Genomic DNA, 21,893 nt, shown 5'->3' on the forward strand with positions numbered 1-21,893 from the left:
CTAAAATCGCTTACAGCACATTTAAAGGGCTTGTGTGAAAGTTTTGACAGCTGAAATTTGAAATTAAGAACATTCTAAAACAGACTCATAGCTCATTTAAATATTCTGTCAATGTAATGTAGTCTAGGGGATTTTTGCACACTTTTAAAAGCCTTGATGCCTATAGCACATATTACACCACTCTTTGTCTCTCTCCACTGGCTGCCGTTTCATGCTTGTACTAAATTCAAGGCCCTGATGCTGACATACAAAACAGTCACTGGGTCTGCTCCAGCATACCTAAAAACATTTATTCAGAGCTATGTTCCCACCAGAAGCCTGCGGTCCGCTAAGGAACGTCGCCTTGTCGTACCAAAACAAAGAGGCACCAAAACCTTTCAGTTTCATCATACCACGTTGGTGGAATGACCTTCCCAACTCAATCCGTGAAGCTGACTCAATCTCTATCTTCAAAAAACGGCTAAAAACACATCTTTTCCAAAAGCACTTAACCAGTCACTAAAAAAAATAAAAAATAAAATAAAATAAAATAAATATTTACAATTCTTGTTGCACTTAAATCTGTTTTGTATACTATTCTGATGATAGTGAAACTTTGTAGCATAGCACTTTTCATACCACTCTCTCCTTAAGATGATTCTCTTATGTTTTCCTCTTTTGTAAGTCGCTTTGGATAAAAGCGCCTGCCAAATGAATAAATGTAATGTAAATGTAAATGTATATTTAGCTGTATGAAATATACTGTATAGAAAAAACTGTAGGTCTATCAGTTGAGATAGAACTTAGTGAATGTTTGTTTTTCTCCAACTTATCCGTTATAAGGCTATATGCACGACCTTTTTTCTATCCGGGTTTTGGAAAGCGGAAGTAAACGATTGCAGGGTAAACTTTGACAGCAGTGAATGGGAGTGAAGAAGAGACCAAAGCAAATATTATTTTCACAAACCCCGTTGCTACAAGAGAAAAAAAAACGTCCACTATTGCATTTGAATAACTTCTCAAAAGAAGAAAAAAACAGGGGACTGTGGTTAAATACAATTAGATGGGAGAAGTTTCGTTTTTTTTTTTTTTACTTTTTTTACTTTCACTTTCTGACCAGCTCTAATCGATACCCCCTTGCAGCTGTGGTAATTCGTTTTTTTTTTTTTTTTACTAATTCAGGGGTAATATAGCACAAAGAGTTGTGTTATAAACTTACACTCAATATTTAAAAAAATTATCAAATATTTTTTTTTTGCTAGATTTACGCGTCATCACAGTCTGTGAATAGATAACCGCTTGTAAGTAGCTCTAGCCAATCCGAATGCAGGAGGCGGGGCCTGAAGAAAATGGGTGAGGGAAAAAATAACGCTGTTTGGGTTGGGTGGATTACAAGCACAGAGAACCTTTAGCAGAGAAATGAATGGGAGAAATTGGAACCGCCAACGGTCAGCAGATGTAGAAAGAAAGTCCCGCCTCCCGGTAAAAGATTAAATCAACATTTACACAGAGCCATAGAGAGAGAGTTGCGACAACTCCATTGACTCCAATGGAACGTTTTTTTTACAGCAATGGCGGCTCGTGGAGCCTCTCAATAGTTCCCGGAAGTAGCAGCAAACACATGCCGCGCCGTAGAGATGAAGCAGAACAAACCGTTTGCGACGCACTTTTAAAAGGTGAGACGTTTAAAGAATAATATTATCTTATTCTGTATATTATCAGTACATCTAAATAAAAATAACTTGTAAATTAAAACCTTATAGTTGAGTATTACTCATTAAATTAGGAGATAAGGGATGTTATCGGATAACTAACAGATTAGGCAAGGACTGGAGCTGGATAAAGTTAGTAACGAACACCCTATTAATTGTAAAATCTTTGCAAATACCTCACACATTTTTTTGTTGTTGTCATTTTTGTTTATATTTAGATTGCTCCTGCTGACTTGAGCAACCATTTTTTTCTCCTCTCCATGTCAGTGTGGGGAAGCCATACATTCGCACACCTTTCTCTGAGCGATTGGAGCATCCCTATGCAGCACAGCAAACCATGGTGAAGACTATGCAACGACAACATGAAAGAAAGGACACATACAAAATGCTTGGCATGCTATTTAATTTATTAGAAATGTATTCATGAATTGCTGTAAATAGTTATTGCGTTTATTTGAATAAAAATACAAAAAAAAAGTAATATCGTAATGTTATTACAATTTAAAATAACTGTTTTCTATTTTAAAATGTAATTTACTCCTGTGATGCCAAGCTGAATTTTCAGCCTCAATACTTTTGAACGGCAGTTTATATACGAGTATGATTAAGTTGTTTTAAAGCTGAATATATTGTGGATATGAATAAGTATTGTAATAATTATACATTAGATATATAATATTTATAATACATAAATAATTATATTACTATATATAGAATTGTAAGAATTGTAAACAATAAGCTTAATTTCACTAAATTTTACATTTCCGTAACTGCTGCTAATAGTTAATAGTTCATTGACCCATTGTCAATGAACTATTAACTGTGCGAGCTGGACATCACCTGTCACCAGCCTGTCTCTGTACTATCTAAAAAGTCATAAATATGACATTAGTTACCATGAGATTAGTGAAAACAATGAACATGAGGTAACATAAAAAGGCAACAGAAACCCTAGCCTGAAATAAGTTGAGGCAAATAATGGTAAGCGAACACTAATCCTCAAATATTAGCTGATTTGATCTTTAAAAAACAACATCACTGTAACAACATACTCATGCTACATACATATGTCGGTGTGTTACATAAATATATAAAATAAATGCATTTATTGACTACTAATTACCAGAAATCGCAGTTCTGTCACTCTACTCTAACAGTTTGGAATGACCGCAAAAGCACTTCCTGGAACTATCTGAAGTCTACGTGAATCACGTGACGATCAAGCATTTAGAACTTCCGTTGTCGCAACTCTCTCTCTATATGGCTCTGCATTTACATATAGATATCGCCTGTCAGTCATCTTGAGAACGCGCTATACAAGACGGGAAAATTACATAGTTTTTTTTTAGCGTAATCTGAGGTAACGCAGCACCATATGTTCTTTGATCGTAATCTTGACCAACAGTTTTGGAGATTTTGGTCTTTCCCACTGATCTATATCTATAATTGATGGTACTGATGTTATAGATATGCATTAGTGGCCTTTCCCCATTAAAGTAGATATGAGCTGCACTGAAATGCTGCTTGTTTGTTTAGAAAAATAGATGCTTGAGAGCATTCCAAAAATGGCCGCTGCGTGAACTGACATTTAAAAAACGTTGGCAAGCCTCAATCCATTTTATTTATATTGTAGTTCTTTTATAATTGTATTTACTGTTGATTATTTTTATATATAATCTGGGGAGTCAGATTTCAGTACAAAAATGGCACTGGGTGCAGAATAAATGCATACCTAAAATGTTGAAGTTAGGAAAAAAGTTGAGTTGTCCATATTATTAGTCAACTACCCTTAATTAACTAATTACAGTTTTTCTCAATCACTTTAGCTCAATTCTCGAATGATTATATATATATATTCAGTGACTTGACTATATATATATATATATATATATATATATATGTAAAGCCTATCAATGGTGCCCATTAAGATTTTCCAAACCAATTGTCTTTTCAATTCAATTTATTGATAACTCAGAAAATCACACCAAAACAATCACATAAATAGGCTTTAGAGGATAGCGAGGTGATAAGGAGTCATGCACCTAAGGGTATCAGTGGTGCAGATGTTTAATAAGGTGACTCAAACTTAAATGATAATAATTCAAAACAGTGACAAAGGCCAGCTCCTGGCACCAGCTTACAACAACTGTTTTCCAAACCAGGCACAAACCATCATTACAACCTCAAAAAGAAAGAAAATCGCTGCCACCTATTTGGCATTGTCGTACCTTGCCACAGCTTACAACTATTTTGCAATCTAGGCACAAACCCTTAAAGTCGTTAAGAAATAAAATCGCAGCAACCTCATCTGGCTTTGTCTACTCAGCGTGCACGCGCCATTACAACTGAACTAACGCTACTCCATTCATATAGGGGACATGGGACTGAAAACTACCATACTCACCCTACCAAACAGGACTACCGTAAGTACTAAAGTGGTTACAGCCATCACATATATATATATATCAGTGGCGGCTGCTGGTCTTTCAAAGAGGGGAAGCTCATTTTCGGCCTACATTATAAACTTATTTAAAAGTAAATTCTGCCCTACGTTCCTTTTCGAGAAAATGCACTGTGACTCTGTCGTACCAACTAGGCGTCTTTTCCAGTGACTTGACCAGTGTTTTCTCAATGGCCAGCAGAGCTAGGCTGCTTAAACGACCTTGGCCCATTGTGTTACGGGTGTAGGACTTGAGACGGTTTAAACAGGAGAAGCTCCTTTCTACACCTGCAGATGTAGCTCCAATTGTTGCCACTAATGAGAACAGTTTGTAAAGCTGAGGCATTGCACTGTCCAACTCCATGTCTTTGAGGAACACCAAGTAATCACACAGCTTTCCCCTGTTACCCTGCAAGTCCTGATCTGAATATAGGACTTGAAGTTCAGACCTCAGTCTCCCTGAATCAAAGTGATGGCCATAACTTTTCAGGACACTTTGGAAGGCCTCCTCTGGAAATTCATACTTTCCAAATTTGAAAAACGTTGAGGAATCTGCTCAAAGATGTTATCAAGTATGGCCATGTAGAGATTTCTGTAGTGCTCTTGGGGATCCTGCAATTGGGTCAGACAGCGCTTTCTCATGGGCTCATCTCGTGGGTCTGATGTGAGATCTGCTGTTTTGGCATAAACAGCTTGGAAAGCCCCCTCTGACCTTTTCTCTTTGACAAATGCAAGAAGAGATTCAATTCTTTTCTTGCAGTAAAAAACATCCATCGCCCTCTGCTGGACAACATCAAAGACCACATCAGTCTCAGTGAAGATTTGTTCATATGTGTACAACATGAACACAAACTCAAAATCCTCCAGTTTCCTCAGAAAGCCTTTGGCACAATCCAGTGTATCATCATCAATTGTCATGTCTGCAATGATGTTTTCAAATGTCTGCAGGAGGCCATCATAATTGTTTGCCACAGTGCTCACTATCCGTGATGTGAAATTCCATCAAGTAGGAGCGTTTCTGGGCAACCTTGAACAGCCTGCAGACTCCAGAAAAGAAGTCCTCTTTGTGGATTTTGAAAAAATGTGCCAAACCCAGAGAGTGATGCAAAACAAATTCTACACTCAGGCAAGCATTTAGCCCCCTGTGACAGCACCAGATTCAGTCTGTGTGCATAGCAATGCACAAACATTGCACTTGGGGCTATTGCTTTCACTTTGGCCTGCAGACCATTGAGTGCTGAAGCCATGACAGCAGCCCCATCATAGGTCTGTGCCACAAGCTTATCCTTAAAATTGTAGGCCTGCATGTTCTCATTTAAAACATCAAAAGCGGACTGAGCATCTCAGCCCTCCAGAAACATCAAAAAATCCAATAAAGCGCTCCTGAATTTTACCTGCACTATCCACATAGCGAACAATGACAGAGAGTTGGGCACGGCAGGATATATCAGTTGATTCATCCACCTGCCATCCAAAAAAGGGAGCATCCTGAATTTCATCTCTGATCTGATCAGAAATGGTGGCTGCAAGAGCAGAGATCAAGTCATTTCGAATAGTATGGGACATACCAGAAAACTAATTGTGTGGACAGTACAGAGTCATATTTAGATAATGTTTCTGTGAACTCCCTGTAATTTCCCTTGTTGGATGATTCACTACTCTCATCATGTCCCCTAAATGACAGCTCCTGTCGGCCAAGCAAGGATGTTACATCAATAAGGCGGTTTAGGAAGGCCCTGTTTTGTTTGACTGTTTCATTATGTTTAGTCACTTGAATGCGAGCACCTTCATTGATTGCATGCTCAACCCTGATCCTGCCCATGCAACTTAATCTTGCACATGCACTCACATGTTCATTGCTCTTTTCATGTCTTTTATATGCCCTGTCAAAGTTAGACAGATCTCCAAACCCCACTTTTGACCAAACAACACATCCGTGAGATGGTTTCATCAAGAGGCATGGCCAGCAGTACATTTTATTTGTCACAGCACTTCCAGTCAGCCAGCTAACTTTGTCATACCAGGAGAGCTGAAAAGACCTGTTATTTTTCCCTATTTTTTGCACTAAATCAATCTTAGGTGTTGATCTGCCCTGCTGTTTAATTCTAATTTTTTCCTCGTAAGGAAGACTTTCAAACGGCTTCGCCAAAATCAGGTCGACAATATTAGCACCGCCTGCCATCGTGCGCAGTTTCACCCGTACGACGCTAGCCTAGCCTACTGTATGAATGAATGAATGAACAAAATATATTAAACTTGGTAAAACTGAAACGAGGAATGTGGTGTATAATTGTGTGAAATGTATTATGCAAATTGACTAGCAATTTTGCCAAACAAATATAAAGAAATAGGTTGCAGCAGTTTGTCTTTCGACTACACTTGAGAAAAATAAATAGCTTCAGTGACTTCTTATAGTACAGATTCGCTGTCAATCAAAAGGAGATGCAGTCCTTCGACAGATCCTCCAATCATCACGCGGAAGCCGAGTCGGGCCAGCCCACTCCTCATTCACCCCCAGAGGCGCTGGCGTCCGTGGGTGAGACATAATCGCAGCATTTATCCAATGACCGTCTATTTTCGAGCACTGAAAAAAACTGTTCAGAGCAGCCCCATTGAAGTCAATGGACGCTTCGGCTTCAACAGGGAAATGCACTGGCGCTTCTGGGAATGTATGAGAAGTAAATCGAGTCAGCCGACCTGCTATATGTAATGTAGCTGATTCTGAACGAACTTCGTCTTCGAGATGAACGTGTTCTAACGCATTTTTAGTCAATAAATTGTTTACACAGTAGTACATATTTGACCATTATTTTTTTGACATTATAGGGGAACGTCTAGGTTACGTATGTAACCTCAGTTCCCCGATGGAGGGAACGAGACGTTGTGTCAGAGAACGACACTAGGGGTCTCTCTTGGCGCCGATATTCACCTCTGTACTATGAAAAAAGGCCAATGAGAGTTGGCAGCCAGTATTTGCATGTCCGCCCCGGACATACGGGTATTTAAGCGGCGCAAATCACGGGAGTTCATTCAGGATTTTTCTGAGGCGGAAATGGTCCGGCCACAACAGGGCTCGGCTCAGCGGCGTGGCAAGGGGGACACAGCGTCTCGTTCCCTCCATCGGGGAACTGAGGTTACATCGTAACCTAGGCGTTCCCCTTCTGTCAGCTCTCTTCACGTTGTGTCAGAGAGCGACACTAGGGGTCCACTTAAAAGCGCCATGCGCTGAGCCGTGTACGTGATCCGCTGATACAGGAGCGAGCAGGTATTCCTACGTGCAGAGCGACCAACTGTATCAGCGCCGCGTACCCTTCCCCAATGCCCCATTTAAGCCATCAGGATTCCTTATCGTTACCCGGAGGAGGAACAAGGTGGCGACGCCAACATGGGAGCGGGCCAGCCTGGCTGGGCCTCTTTTCTCTCTATGTTTCTCGCATAGAGCAACTACTGACGGGGCCCTTACGCGTTGAGGGAAGGGGGTCTTAGCCCTTGGTAGGGCGGGGAAGACCCTCTTGGAGGCCACACCTACCCGGAGGAGAGCAAATTTGAGTGGCACATACATGCATGGCCTATACCTAGGCCTTATCTTGGAACAGTAGTCTTGAGTGGTAGCACCAGCCTCAGAGAGGGGAGCATACAGCCACGGCACCTGAGGCAGCTGTGACTGCCTAAGGGAAACACGGCGTCAACTCACGTGAGGGGACAGAACCGTGGTTTTACACACAGGGGAGTCGAGCAGGAGGCCTTACCTGTGGGGCCCCTATACCAGTACAGGGTAGCTAAGCGGTACCCGCAGTGGTTTGGGTCGGCGAGTCCCTCCGCAGAACTGCGACCGCAAGGAGCTAGGGAGGAGCCAACCAGTGTCCCAAGCCTGGGATCTCCTGGGAAGAAGAGCACTGTTTCCCTGGTTAGGGGAAGAGCTGGGTGCAAGCGATCCACCCGGTCAGATCGTCGGCGTGTCACCCGAGTTCTACGGGCTCGGTACCTGAGAGAACACGGGCCGAAACTGACTCAACTTCGGAGATTGTAGAATCTACGCAAAAGTGTTAGGTGTTGCCCAGCCCGCAGCTCTACAAATGTCTGCTAGGGCAGTGCCCTAGCCAGTGCCCATGAGGGCCTTAACACTCCTGGTGGAGTGGGCTCGGACCCGCAAAGGGGGGCACGGCCTGGGTGTGATAAGCCAGGGAAATGGCATCGACAACCCAGTGGGCGAGTCTCTGCTTGGAGACAGCGTTCCCTTTCTGCTGTCCCCAAAGCAGGCGAAGAGCTGCTCAGAGCGTCTGGTGCTCTGTGTGCGGTCCAGGTAAATCACGTAAGGCGCGTGCGGACACAGCAGTGAGAGGGCTGGGTCTGCCTCCTCCGGGGCAGGCTTGCAGGTTCACCACCTGATCCCTGAAGGGTGTGGTAGGAACCTTGGGCACGTAGCCCGGTCGGCGGTCTTAGGATCGCGAAAGTGTCTGCGGACCGAACTCCAGGCAGGCGTCGCTAACAGAGAGCGCATGCAGGTCCCGACCCTCTTGATGGAGGCGGCCGATCAGCAGGGCAGTCTTGAGAGAGGGCCCTGAGTCCAACTGAGTCAAGCGGCTCGAAGGGGGTCTCGAGTCCCCTCAGGGCGACCGAGAGATCCCAGGAGGGAAATAGGTTAGGCGGGAGGAATCATCCTCCGGGCACCTTTTAGGAACCTGGCGATTAAGTCGGTGCTTGCCAAGAGACTTGCCGTCTACCCGTGTCATGGTGGGCGCGATAGCAGCAACATACACCTTGAGGGGTGGAGGGGACAGCCTCCTCTCCAGCCTCTCCTGAAGAAACACGAGCACTGACCTAACTGCGCACTTCTGCGGGTCTTCGGCTCGGGAAGAACACCAGTTCATGAACAGGCGCCACTTCAGAGCGTAAAGATGCCTGGTCGAAGGGGCTCTGGCTTGGTTAATAGTGTCTATGGCGGCTAAAGGTAGGCGGCTAGACCCTCAGCGTCCGTCCAGGGACCAGGCGTGGAGTTTCCAGAGGTCTGGCGCGGGTGCCAGGCGTGCCCGTCCCTGAGAAAGAAGGTCCTTCCTCAGGGGAATTCGCCAGGGAGGGGCTGTCATAAGGAGCGTGAGATCCGAAAACCACGTCGGTTGGGCCAGTAGGGGGCCACCAGAGTGACTTGCTCCTTGTCCTCCCTGACCTTGCATAGCACCTGTGCAAGAAGGCTCACTGGGGGAAAGCGTGCTTGCGCAGCCCCACGGGCCAGCTGTGAGCCAGAGCATCTGTCCCCAGGGGAGCCTCTGTGAGGGCATACCAGAGCGGACAGTGGGAGGTTTCCTGGGAGGCAAACAGGTCTACCTGGGCCTTGCCGAACCTGTCCCAAATCAGCTGGACCGATTGGGGGTGGAGCCTCCACTCTCCGCCAGGCAAGGTTTGTCTTGACAGCGCGTCCGCTATCACATTGAGGTTGCGGGGATGTGAGTGGCGCTAGCGACTCCAGTCGCTGCTGACTCCAAAGGAGGACACGGCGAGGCGAGCTGTGACATGTGGGGGCGTGCTCCGCCTTGGCGGTTTATGTAAGCCACCACCGTGGTGCTGTCTGTCCTGACCAGGACATGTTTGCCCGCGAATCATCGGAAGAAATTTCTTCAGGGCAAGGCGAGCGGCCAGCAGCTCTAGGCAGTTGATGTGCCAGCGCAGTGAGCCTTGGTTCCACCGGCCTGCGACTGCTGCGCCCGTTACACGGCGCCCCAACCCAATTTGAGGCGTCGGTTGTAACCAGAACGCTGACGGGACACCTGCTGCAAGGGTACCCCTGCCCGAAGAAAGCAGAGGTCTGTCCAGGGTTTGAAGGTTTGGAGGCAGGCAGTGGTAATTTCCACGCCCGTGCGTGCCGTGGCGCCATGCTCGTCTCGGGACTCGAGTCTGGAGCCAGTGCTGAAGTGGTCTCATATGCATCAACCCCAGTGGCGCGACCGCCGCGGAGGATGCCATATGCCCCAGGAGCTGTTGGAAGCGTTTCAAGCGGGACCACGGTGCCTGGCTTGAAGAAGCGAGGCATTCCAGCACTGACTGAGCACGTTCGTTGGAGAGGCGTGCTGTCATTGAGACTGAGTCTAACTCCAAACCGAGAAAGAGATGCTCTGGACTGGGGTGAGCTTGCTCTTCTCCCAGTTGACCTGAAGCCCCAAGCGGCGGAGGTGCTCGAGCACCTGGTCTCTGTGTCGCATAGTAATTCCTCGCGAGGGGCCAGAATGAGCCAATCGTCGAGGTAATTGAGTATGCGTATGCCCGCTCCTCGTGGCGGGGCAAGAGCCGCCTCTGCGACCTTCGTGAAGACGCGAGGGACAGAGACAGGCCGAAGGGGAGGACCTTGTACTGATCACGCCTGGCCGTCGAATCGCGAACCGTAGAAAGGGTCGGTGTCGAGGCGAATTGAGGCGTGAAAGTACGGCGTCCTTCAGGTCTACCGCTTCGAACCAATCTAGATGCGAGCGCCAGATAGAATTTGTTTCTGGGTGAGCATTTTGAGCGGGAGTTTGGACAGGGTCCGATTGAAAACTTCGCGAGGTCCAAGATCGAGTCGTATGCCACCGCCTTTCTTGGGTACAACAGTAAGGGCTGTAGAAACCCTTCTTCATTTCGGTTGGAGGGACAGGCTCTATCAGCGTCCTTGATTAGAAGGGAGGCGATTTCCTCAGCGCAGGGAGAGGGCATGTTCGCCGTGCACTGCTGGAGGAACGAGCGCCCAGGAAGAGGCGGAGACCTGGCAAACTGAATTGCGTAACCGAGTCGAATGGTCCGGTGCAGCCAGCGTGACGAGCTGGGCAGAGAAAGCCATGCCTCTGCGCTCTGTGCTAGGGGCACCAAGGGGACAAGTATTTTGGGCGTACCGGCGGGGCCATGGCGGTCTTGGAACAGGTAGCACTAGCGTCGGGAGGCTCTGTGGCGTCCGAGGCTCTGGTGCTGAGAATAAGCTCAAAGCACTTACCTTGTTCAGCGCACCGGCAGGGGCGGGTTAAGTGACAGAGGAGGAGGTCTGATGTCGGCGTCCTCTGGACTCGTCTGAACCGGCCGGCCGGGGAACAGTCGTGGGGCTGAGGCGGGAGCACCGCATCCTGGGCGCCGGGACTGTTGAGGCCTGAAACACAAGTGCCGTGAGAGCGGCATTTGCGGGCCATGTGACCCAGAGGTAAAGGAAATAGCTCTTTTATTGAGAATTTGGGTACCGCAGCCCCGTCAGGAGTGCGGCAAATGAAAAAACACAAGATTCTCCTCCGGCCCTCCACCGGGGGCGGAGCCGGTCTCACCATCTCGGAGCTAACTTCTCGTCCTCTGGGTCCGCTGTCTCAGGGGCGTTTGGGAGCCTTCCGGGTCCTCGATGGGGTCCGTGAGGCAGGGGCGTACGCTTCCTGCGGTTTGCTTGACGCTGGGGCTGAGAGCTGGGCCCAGGTTGGGGCGGAGCAGAAGGTCTTCTGGCCGCAGGAGGGCGCCCTCGGCGAGCAGATGGGGCCTGGGCCGTGGCGGCAGGCTTGCTGGCGTGGCATGATGTGAAATGGCCTCCGTCTGCTTCTTCACCAGGGAGAACTGCTGGGCAAAGTCCTCCACGGTGTCGCCGAAGAGGCCGAACTGGGAGACAGGGGCGTTGAGGAAGCGAGTCTTGTCGGCTTCACGCATCTCAACCAAGTCCATCCATTGCTGGCGTTCCTGGACCACCAGAGTGGCCATCGCCTGCCGAGTGCCGCGCTGTGACCTTCGTCGCTCTCAGGGCGAGGTCGGTCGCTGGCGCAGTTCCTGCAGCGTGTTGGGATCAGGACCACACCCGTGCATGTTGCGGAGTGCCTTGGCTTGGTGGACCTGCAGGAGAGCCATGGCATGCAGGGCGGAAGCGGCGCGTCGGTAGCGCTGTAGGCCTTCGCGGTGGCGAGGATGTTGCTCTACAGGACCGGGAAGGGAGTACAGGGCGGCCCGCCAGGTGGTAGTGCTTCGGGGCATAGATGGATCGCAACAGCTCTATCCACCTGGGGATCTCCGTGTACCCGTGGCGCTCCGCCGTCGAGGGTGGCGAGCGGCGGATGAGCAGGTGGCACGGCGAGTGGAGAGGGGTGCTCTCCGCGAAGGCGTCAGCTCATCATGCACCTCCGGGAAGAAAGGTACTGAGGGGCGAGGCTGTGGCGCGCCACGCTCAAAACCAATCGTCTAGCCGTGATGGCTGCGGGGAGGATGGAGGGTTCCAATCCAGGCCCACGCTATTGGCTGCCCGGAAAGCATATCGGACATCTGCGCGTCGGCCTCCTGCTGGGCGTGCAAGCCCGAGCGGCAGCCCAGAGGAGCCCTCAGCGTCAGAGCCCACGCCCTCCGATGTCGCGGCGAACTCATCTGCTTCCATCGCAAGAGGGTAGGCAGACTGGCTGTGAGGCGAGTCGCCGCCACCTCGGCAGGGGCGGGAGTCAACGAGCGTGCTGGGGCGTGGTGGTCCGAGGCGTACCGGCGAGCTGCACCGCTGCCATCCCCAAATCACCTCCATCGCCAGCCGCATCTTCCTCAATTCCGTGGGAAGAAGGAGCGACGCGGGCGGCTGGAGTGGCTTGCTTACGGTTGTAAGCAAGCCGTGACCGCTAACGTTGTCATGGTCATGTTCTCGCAATGAGAGCATGAACCATCCACAAACGCAGCCTCGGTGTGATCGCTGCCCAGACACACGAGACAACGCCTGTGGCCGTCGGAAGCGGAGAGTACTCTACGCATCCAGAAACAACACAGGGGCGGAAAGGCATCTTTAAAAAGACGCGTCCTGAAAAGGGCGTTCAACGCCGCTGTGTTTTTGCTATTTTAGAGGAAATTACTCTTTTAAATAAAATCACTCTTTTATGAATGAAAGACTCGTGAGAGATCTTTCTATCTGCAACTGTCGATGCGCTCAGGGGCAGGAAGTGCACAGCCGTGCAACCAGGAGAAAGCCACTGTTGTGCGCCGCAGAATCCAACAGCATGCAGCAGAGGATAGCAGGAACTCGGTGTGTAGTAACGCAGCAGACTGCAAACACGACCATCGGCTCGAAGAAATTTTCTGAATGAACTCCCGTATTTGCGCCGCTTAAATACCCGTATGTCCGGTAGGGACATGCAAATACTGGCTGCCAACTCTCATTGGCCTTTTTTCATAGTACAGAGGTGAATATCGGCGCTCAAGAGAGACCCCTAGTGTCGTTCTCTGACACAACGTAAGAGAGCGACAGAAGGGAAGCTCAGCTTCCCTTGCAGTCTTAAAGAAATCCCCACTGATATATATATATATATATATATATATATATATATATATATTTTTTTTTTATATTTTAAACAATAAGTTCAAATTAGACTCTTGTTCACACCAGATTTTATTTTATTATTAATTTAAGCAAATTGCACGTGTTTTGGCACGTGTGCAAAAGAGGAAGTACAATTGTATAAAATTTGCACAATAACTAAATGCACATGGCTTGCTGATCAAAACTGATGGGTTAATTCTCAGTGAAATGGTCATACTCTTCACAACTTCTAAACATTCTTTAATTGATCCATTCATTTATCAAAATCTGTCAGACATACATGAATATTCCATAAATATCTATGACATGGAATGTTTGTGATATCTTCTAACTCTCTGGCCAGACCAACAAGAGTGACATGATGTCCACCAAGAAGATGGGATCTTGTAGTGTTACATACTGTGAGGAGGTACACATTTTATTTTATTTATTTTTTTTAATGGATGTCATTTTGTGGCAATTTTCTGTTCACTGTATATGACTTTACATGTAAGAAATGTGTAAGAATGGACATGCAAATGTGAATTTGCTGTTTACATGTAACACATTGCTACAAAAAAACATTTACTGTATACATACAGATGTGCATTTCCTTTTTCTGTGTACTACAGTGTTGTAGAGTATTGACTTTTATTTAAACTTTGAAATCAGTATCTAAAAAGCCCAGATACACAATAGCATTCCACTAGACAAAACTGACATTCTTGTATAGTACAGTAAGCAGTCATTGTCAACAAAAATGAAATGTGTATATTACGAATATTTCCAGGGTACGGCTTACACAATGACAAAAAAATTTATCATTTTGTTGGCATTGTTATGTGCACAACATTATCATTCTTTGCCCCCTCTTAGCCATTGGAGTCACAGCTCTCCTTATGCATTGGCCAATTTACTGACACAATAACTAGGTTTTGAAGCATGAATTAAATGTTTTGGGAGAGGTGACATTTCTAGGAATGTAGCTTTTCCTTTTCATTTCTATAAACCACATAACTTTCACTTTATCTGTCTATAAGCCACATGCTGTACTGTAACTTTCACTTTCCTGAAAACAGGGTTGGCTCCTCTCTTAGTATTGATTCATAATGTTCATTCAAATGACCCTCATTGCTCAAAAACAATACCACTATGATTTGTGACAAAGGATTGTGGGAAGACATCAAGACATACAGTCAAACATATAAATAGCATTTTCATTGTGTTAAAACAAAACCCAATAATTTGTTTACATTGCTTTATGCTATGAGTTACTGTTGCAAATTCAACTCCAATAAATATGAAACAATAAAAATAAAAAAAAAGACGAAGAACACAAAATATTTAGTGTAGCATAACAATAAAAAAAAGGTTTTAAAGTGCAAATGCATGAGCCCATGAGAATTTCAAGGTATATAAATAAAGTTTTCATAGATATGACCGCAACACTATCTCCAAGGAGTGATCTAATTTCCATGACATGTAAAAAGTACAATAACTGCTACATTTGTAGCCATATTTATTCAGTAGAATACTGTACACTAAAATGTAATAATTATTTCAAATAAATAAATAACTTACTAAACTAATAATAATAAAAAAAAATTAAAATAATAAAACTAGGCAATAATCCTAAATACTTTTTCATTAGTGATTTCCTTTAAAGAACAAACTGGTGCACATTCACAATGGTTACAAGCCAAAGATGCATAATCTGTGGTACTTTAGCTGCTGAGTTAACATTCCAACTGCTTTAGAGAAAGATCTGATTCTGTAGATTTCATCCTAAACATGGATCCTTGAAAAAAATGAAGCATAATGAAATATTTCAATATACTTATATAGTTTCTTAGGGAGTAAATCTTGAGAATATAAAGATTGGGTTCTATTAACTTGCAAAACATGTTCAAACAACAGTGATAACATTTTGATGCTTACCATTTAGCCTGGTGTGAAGGTAGATGACTGTAATGATGACAATACTAAAAATAACCACAATAACGAAGACCCAAATTGTAATGATATAGCTTCTTGATGTAACATTGTTCACTATAAGACAAGAAAAATATATAAATATATATATATATATATATATATATATATATATATATATATATATATAAAGTGTGAAACAAATATTGCATTTTTTTTTTTTTTTTTTAAATGGCACCAATACCAACAAAGGTTTTTGAACTAATACTATGCCAGAATCACAAGATTTTAATTGTTTCTACTGATATTTATATTGAGTCAGGTACCTTTTTCATCTCCAGGCACATAGATTGGGAGACTGTCCTCCATGCTGCCACTTTCAGCCAAACATTCTACATACTTCCCTTGGAACTGTGACATTGGAAGTGTGAGGTTAATTGTAGTGGTGGATGAGCTGTCATTGTTGAGCGTTGTGAAATTGTGGGACCTTAAGAGTTTGAGGTTCAACTCTTTCTCTGTGGATTTCCACTTGAGTATTGGTGTAGGTTTACCAGTGGCTGAACATGAGACTATAATATCTGGTTCAGAATTGGGTGCAGGATTGACTGTTGCTGTTATTTTAGCTATACCTAAAAGAAAAAGAAAAATCTTAATGGCTTAAAGGTTAAAGGCTTGTTTTTTTATTGCTTAACAGAAATGCAACACCTAAATGTATTGTTTGAGAAAAATACTGTAAAAATAAAATATTGTAATAATACAAATCACTTCACACTTGTGACTTGTGAATATCAATGTATGATATTCTCCAATGTACATACTGTATCAGATATAAAAGCTACAATCTATACAATAATTTGGTAATACTTTTACACTTTTATTACTATGAGCACTAATGTAATATCAATAATAATACAAATAAAAACAAGAATAGAAAAACACCAATAAAAAGTATCTAAATGTACCGCGGTATGAACATGGTATTAACAAAAGGGGATTTTTGACTTTGTAATTCAGTTGCAATTCTTTGAAGTAACTTTATAAGTGCTATTCGTAAATACCATGGTATATGAATAAATGGTAAACCGTACCACGGTATATATATACCATCTCACATCATCAGTGAATCATTGTATCATACTTTTTCGTCAGGAAAGATGCGTCACTTACCTTTAACAGTGAGACACAGAGTTTCCCTTTTGGGTCCTAATGGATACGCTTTGAATGAACAAATGTAGCAAGCCTCGTCTTCAAATGTTACGTTTTTTATCACAATGGACGTTGAATTTAATGAAGCCATGGTGAAGCTGACTTTTCCGACATACTGATCATCAACATGATCCTTGAAGCGTTCGCTGAATGTGGCCACATTTTGAACGCCTTCATCAGCCCTCACCCGCTGCCAAGTGACTTGATTGACTCCAGACGCGCTTGGCCATGTGCAAGATAGTGAAGCATCCTGTCCGAACAAAGCAGTTTTGTCTCCTTGTGCAACAATATCTGAAGGATAAGCTGGAAATATAAAATTAAATTAACCAAGATATTAGGTGATGCCGTCACAAAAAGCGATGCATTGTATCGGCCGAGTAAAAAAAGTAAGATTTTTATTACCAACCTCCAATTATGAAGCTTAAGATGATTAAAAGACACAGCATTATGAATCAGTGGCATTGTTGTAATCAGACAGAGCTTATATAGTCTTAGATCGGAAGTGAATGTGAAAAAAGTGAGCCATGACGCATAGGCTACAGCAGTTCCTGCTTGAGGAATTCAATTACAGTAAATGAACCGAAAATGGATTTTCCTGTTGAGTTTCTCGCTATTCAAATAGCCTATATCCCCCTCAGACTAGCTATTTACCTACCTATTCACTTTATTGTTTGGATTTTTATTTTATTTATTTAAATGTATTGGTTGCACTCGCTTTATTGTTATTTTTGTTTGATTTGATTTTAAAGGTGGCCTATTACTGTGCATGCAAATTCACAGAATGTTACATTTGAACCTATATATATATATATATATAATTTTATTATTTATGTATTTTTTTTTTTTTTGTCGATGTTGTGTTATCTATTTGCCTACTTTATCATTATAATTGAATCACTGGACTTTCATGATCTAATTATATGAATCATCAATCACGCACACAGTAAACTGTGATGGGAAAAATAAAGCAGAAACGGAAATAAATAAATAAAATATATATTCATAAACTGGTGAGAATGCTTGGTCCACAAAATGTGATTTCTATTTTGTTTCATTAATTTATTATATTGTTTTTTTTGTGTGTTTTGTTGGATATTTAAAAATAATACAAAATAAATACATGTATTCCATGTATGTTGTTTTGGATAAAAAATACCAAATGCATATATGTTAAAATGTAATGTTTTTTTTTTTAAATATTTTATACAATATATGAGTATAATAATATGTAATTGCTACCAGAACTTGTTTGATACATCAAACTGAAGTCTGATAAATGGGTATAATATAACAATATATATATATATATATACACATAGATGATTCATTGAACTAAGTGTATACCTGGCCAGTAGGGGGCACTCCTTGCGGAAATAATAATAAAAATTATGTAATAAATTGATAACCACTTTTAAATCCTAAGATCTGGACTTCCGTACAATAAATATGATCCAATTTTTTTAATAATTAAAACTATTCTTAAATAATGTTTTTTAATTTTCTGACAATTAACTGTTTTGTTTGCATCATTTGCATATTTGTTATTACAACAATTATATTCAGAGTTGGTAAAACCATAAAGAAGATGAGACAGCCATGTGCTGTATATGTTGGAAAGGCCTCAATTAGTAAAATGTAATGAGCCAATTTGTTTCACTCAGAGGCTAAACTGTAGTGAGAATTATGGTGCGTTCACATACAATGCAAAGCGAGCAGGAAAAATGGATGGGAAAATGGTTGTAGTGGTGTGTGGGCACCTGAAATTGTATGACACAACGTCAATGTATCTGGGACTTCCAAAACAGATACAGAGCAGCAATCGTTGTGATATCGGCCATGGTTGATGGCAGAAAGATAAGTTGTTGTAGAAGCCACTCCTACTGTCCTTTTCCAGAAGTGAAGGGGGAATTATTGCGGGTTCGCATTACCTGCCCGAACGCAAGTTTAAACACAAATTTAATCCAGCAGTCAAACTCGTGCGAGCAATGCGATGCATGTTGTATGTGAATGCACCATTAGTAGAGACACATAAATATAATAAACAGTAGCCTACTCATTTTTATCTTTTTTGTCACATTTCTCCTTATTACTTCCCGAAACATACATATAACATAGACAATGATGTATCGTATCTAACAGCAGACTAGCCCTATTCAAACGGGCCCAAACACAACACTATTTAACATTTTAAAGTTGATCTTGAAACATAATACAAAAAGTGTATACATGGAAAGACAGTGTACAAGAGGGTGCTCAACACTCAATGTGTGTGTCACGACCACGCCGGGCTCTCTCCGGACTTCTAATTATGAACACCTACACACAATTCCATAGTTAATCAATAACGCAACAAATACTCACCTCTCACAATCATTCTCTGTCAAGATTCTCAAAGTACTAGTGCTGACTGTGCTGCTTCCACACAGTGTTCATATCTTCCATTTCACCTGTAGTGTGGATTAATATTCAACCAGCAACATAGCTATTTGAACTTCCTTCTTCATCGCTCCCTCATTACACTCACTTGTGATTCGCTGTTTGTTATTGTTTATCCAGAATCTTCATCCATCTCTGTGGTTATTATTATTTGTCATAATCTGCTGTATCTCAAAGATCCCTGCTCCAGGGTTCATTATGACAGAAGACTTGACTGCACTATGGACCCAGCGGGATCAGATTTGCATTGCACAACTGATACCATCAGTGCAACAGCTTCATCAGTCCCTCTCTGCTCTGACTGCATCAGCTATTACCCTCACCGCGGCCAGTGGGTGGAACATGATGGCTCTCCTCACCACCTATCGCCAAAGGCTAAAACCCTCCTTGCGGTTACTGCTGGCTACGATGACTCTATCGGTCTCCTGGGTCTCGGAACCCCCAGAAGAGCCGATGCAATTGGATTCCTTTCAGCTGAACCCCGCCAAACACCGGAGACATCTGGAACATCGCCTCAACCTCTACTGCATTTCCGCTGCTCACTTCCTACCTGAATGAAAGTAATGGTGAGCTCTCTTCACTGCCATCCTGCCATTCATACCCCACTAAGTATCACAGTAATCATCTCCTAATTCTGCTTCCTTCACAGTAGATGTTCTCATTGACTCTGGCTTGGCAGGGAATTTCATCTGCCGGTGCTCAGCAGAAAGATCTGCATCCGCTCCATCTCATACTCCACACCACTCCCCATCCACTCCGTAGTGGGCCAACCACTCGGTAACGACTACATAACCTACCAAACCAAACCAGTCTGATCAACACCATTGATCAACACCTTTCCCGCCTGAATACCACAAGTTCATCGATGTTTTCAGTCCCCAACGAGTCTCATGAAGCCTCCACGACATTCCAAATGCTCAAGGAAAGATTCACCTTGGCACCCATTCTCCGTCATCCCAATCCCGAGCTCCCGTTTGAGGTGGAAGTTGATGCCTCAACCACCGGCGTAGGGGTGGTACTTTCTGAGCGACAAGATACTCCTGCCAAACTCTTTCCATGTGCTGCCTTCTCCCCCATATCTTATAATTTGAACAGAATTATGACTTTGGCAACCAGGAATTATTTGCCATTAAGATGGCACTTGAGGAGTGGCGCCACAGGCTCGAGGGTTCTCGTCATCCATTCCAGGTTATTACAGACCATCGGAACCTGGAGTATCTCCGAGAAGATAAACGGTTAAACCCTTGCCAGGTCCTGTGGGCTTTATTCTTTACTCGCTTCACCTTCACTGTCACCTATCATCCAGGATCTAAAAATATGCACTCTCTCGTATTCACTCTTCCAAGCCAGTTACTCAAACCCTGAACCTATTCTTCCTCCAACCATCATCACCAGCTTCATTCAATGGACCCTGGACGAGCAGATCACCCAAACCAGCACCACGACCCTATTCCCAATCACATCTATGTTCCAGCTGAGCTGAGAAACCAACTAGTCGAATCCCTTCATTCCTCATTGGGTTCTGGGCATCCTGGCACAGCACAAATCCTCTAGCTCCTTCAGAACCGCTATTGGTGGTTTCATCCAGGCCTGTTCTGTCTGTGCATTGTCTAAAGTCCCTTGTCATCTCCCAGCCGGCAAGCTCCTCCTGCTGCCTGTTCCTCATCTGCCCTGCATATGTAGGTGTGGACTTCTTTGCAGACTTGCCTTCCTCAAATGGGGTGTGTGTGTTGTGTTGGTCATAATAGATCACTTTTCTAAATCCTGCTGCTTAGTACCTTTTGAAGAGCCTCCCTACGGCCCTGGGGACTGCGGAAACACCGTTCCATCATGTCGTCCATCATGTCTTCTGGAATTATGTCTTCCAGGAGGCTATAGTGTCTGACCACGGTCCGCAATTCACCTAAAAGGTTTGTTAGGCGTTCTCAAGATTCCCAGGTGTGTCCTTAAGCCTCTCCTCCAGTTACCACCCGCAGTCAAATGGGCAAACAGACAGAAAGGTTCAAGAAATAGGCCAGTACCTACAGACATACAGCCACTGCCATCAGCACCAATGAAGTCGCTATCTTCCTTGGGCCAAGTATGCCCAGAACTCCCTTCGCCAATCAATCACCAGCCTCACTCCATTCCAGTGCATACTCCCTTCAACCACCTCTCTTCCCTTGGTCGGATCTGTGGACGTCCCAGTGATAGACCATTGGTTTAAGGAGAGCAAGAGGGTCTGGGACAGTGCCCATGCTCGGCGCTCTGCAGCACTCCAGTACAGAAGGTCTGGCTACATTGGTCCTTTACCATCTTCGAACAGATAAATCAAGTCACATATTGGCTTTAATTAGCCCCCCCACCACCACCACCACACACACATGCTCATTTTTGACAAGGGTAACATAGTAATATAAAATGTAAAGTCCACTTCCAATTGTTTTGTGTGTTTTCAGATACCGTATGTGAACATACTGTGATGGGACAGAGAATACAGGAAATGAACTGGTGAAATAATGCATATATGCAGAAGTCAGTGCATTTGCTTGATCCACAATCTTTTTTTTTTCTTTTTTTTTTTTTTTTTAAGTTATGGGAAATATGATGGTTGCATTTAAATGCATTTAGATACTGTATGTGGGAATTATAGTGTAATAGTTTACCGATTAAAGGGGTAGTTCACCCAAATATGAAAATTCTCATTTACTCCGCCTCATGCCATCCCAGATGTGTTTGACTTTCTTTCTTCAGTAGAACACAAATGAAGATTTTTTTTTTAACCATATTTCAGCACTGTATGTCCTCACAATGCAAGTGAATGGTGATCACAACTTTGTAGCTCCAGAAATCACAAAGACACAGAAGTAATCCTTAAGACTTCTGTGTTTTTTTTCCATATCTTGAGAAGCTATTTGGTAGGTGTGTGTGAGAAACAGATCAAAATATAGAT

General features: G+C 43.9%; 1 protein-coding gene and 1 long non-coding RNA gene across 2 annotated transcripts; one reads left to right on the plus strand and one right to left on the minus strand.

Moving 5' to 3' along the window:
- Positions 1-1,321: 1,321 nt before the first annotated feature.
- Positions 1,322-2,236, plus strand: LOC127652117 (uncharacterized). Its single transcript, XR_007971664.1, has 3 exons — positions 1,322-1,461; positions 1,549-1,655; positions 1,910-2,236. It is a non-coding gene; the product is annotated as an uncharacterized LOC127652117 (long non-coding RNA).
- An 11,350-nt stretch (positions 2,237-13,586) lies between these two features.
- On the minus strand, positions 13,587-16,992 carry LOC127651968 (OX-2 membrane glycoprotein-like). The gene is made up of 5 exons (XM_052138032.1): positions 16,932-16,992; positions 16,487-16,828; positions 15,646-15,948; positions 15,326-15,436; positions 13,587-15,185 (listed from the first exon to the last, which is right to left on the minus strand). Exons 1-5 carry the CDS (start codon positions 16,969-16,971, stop codon positions 15,124-15,126), a joined length of 858 nt encoding a protein of 285 aa, XP_051993992.1. The 5' UTR covers positions 16,972-16,992; the 3' UTR covers positions 13,587-15,123.
- Positions 16,993-21,893: the final 4,901 nt, after the last annotated feature.

The sequence above is a fragment of the Xyrauchen texanus genome, chromosome 11 (genome assembly GCF_025860055.1).
Source record: "Xyrauchen texanus isolate HMW12.3.18 chromosome 11, RBS_HiC_50CHRs, whole genome shotgun sequence".
Taxonomy (NCBI): domain Eukaryota; kingdom Metazoa; phylum Chordata; class Actinopteri; order Cypriniformes; family Catostomidae; genus Xyrauchen; species Xyrauchen texanus.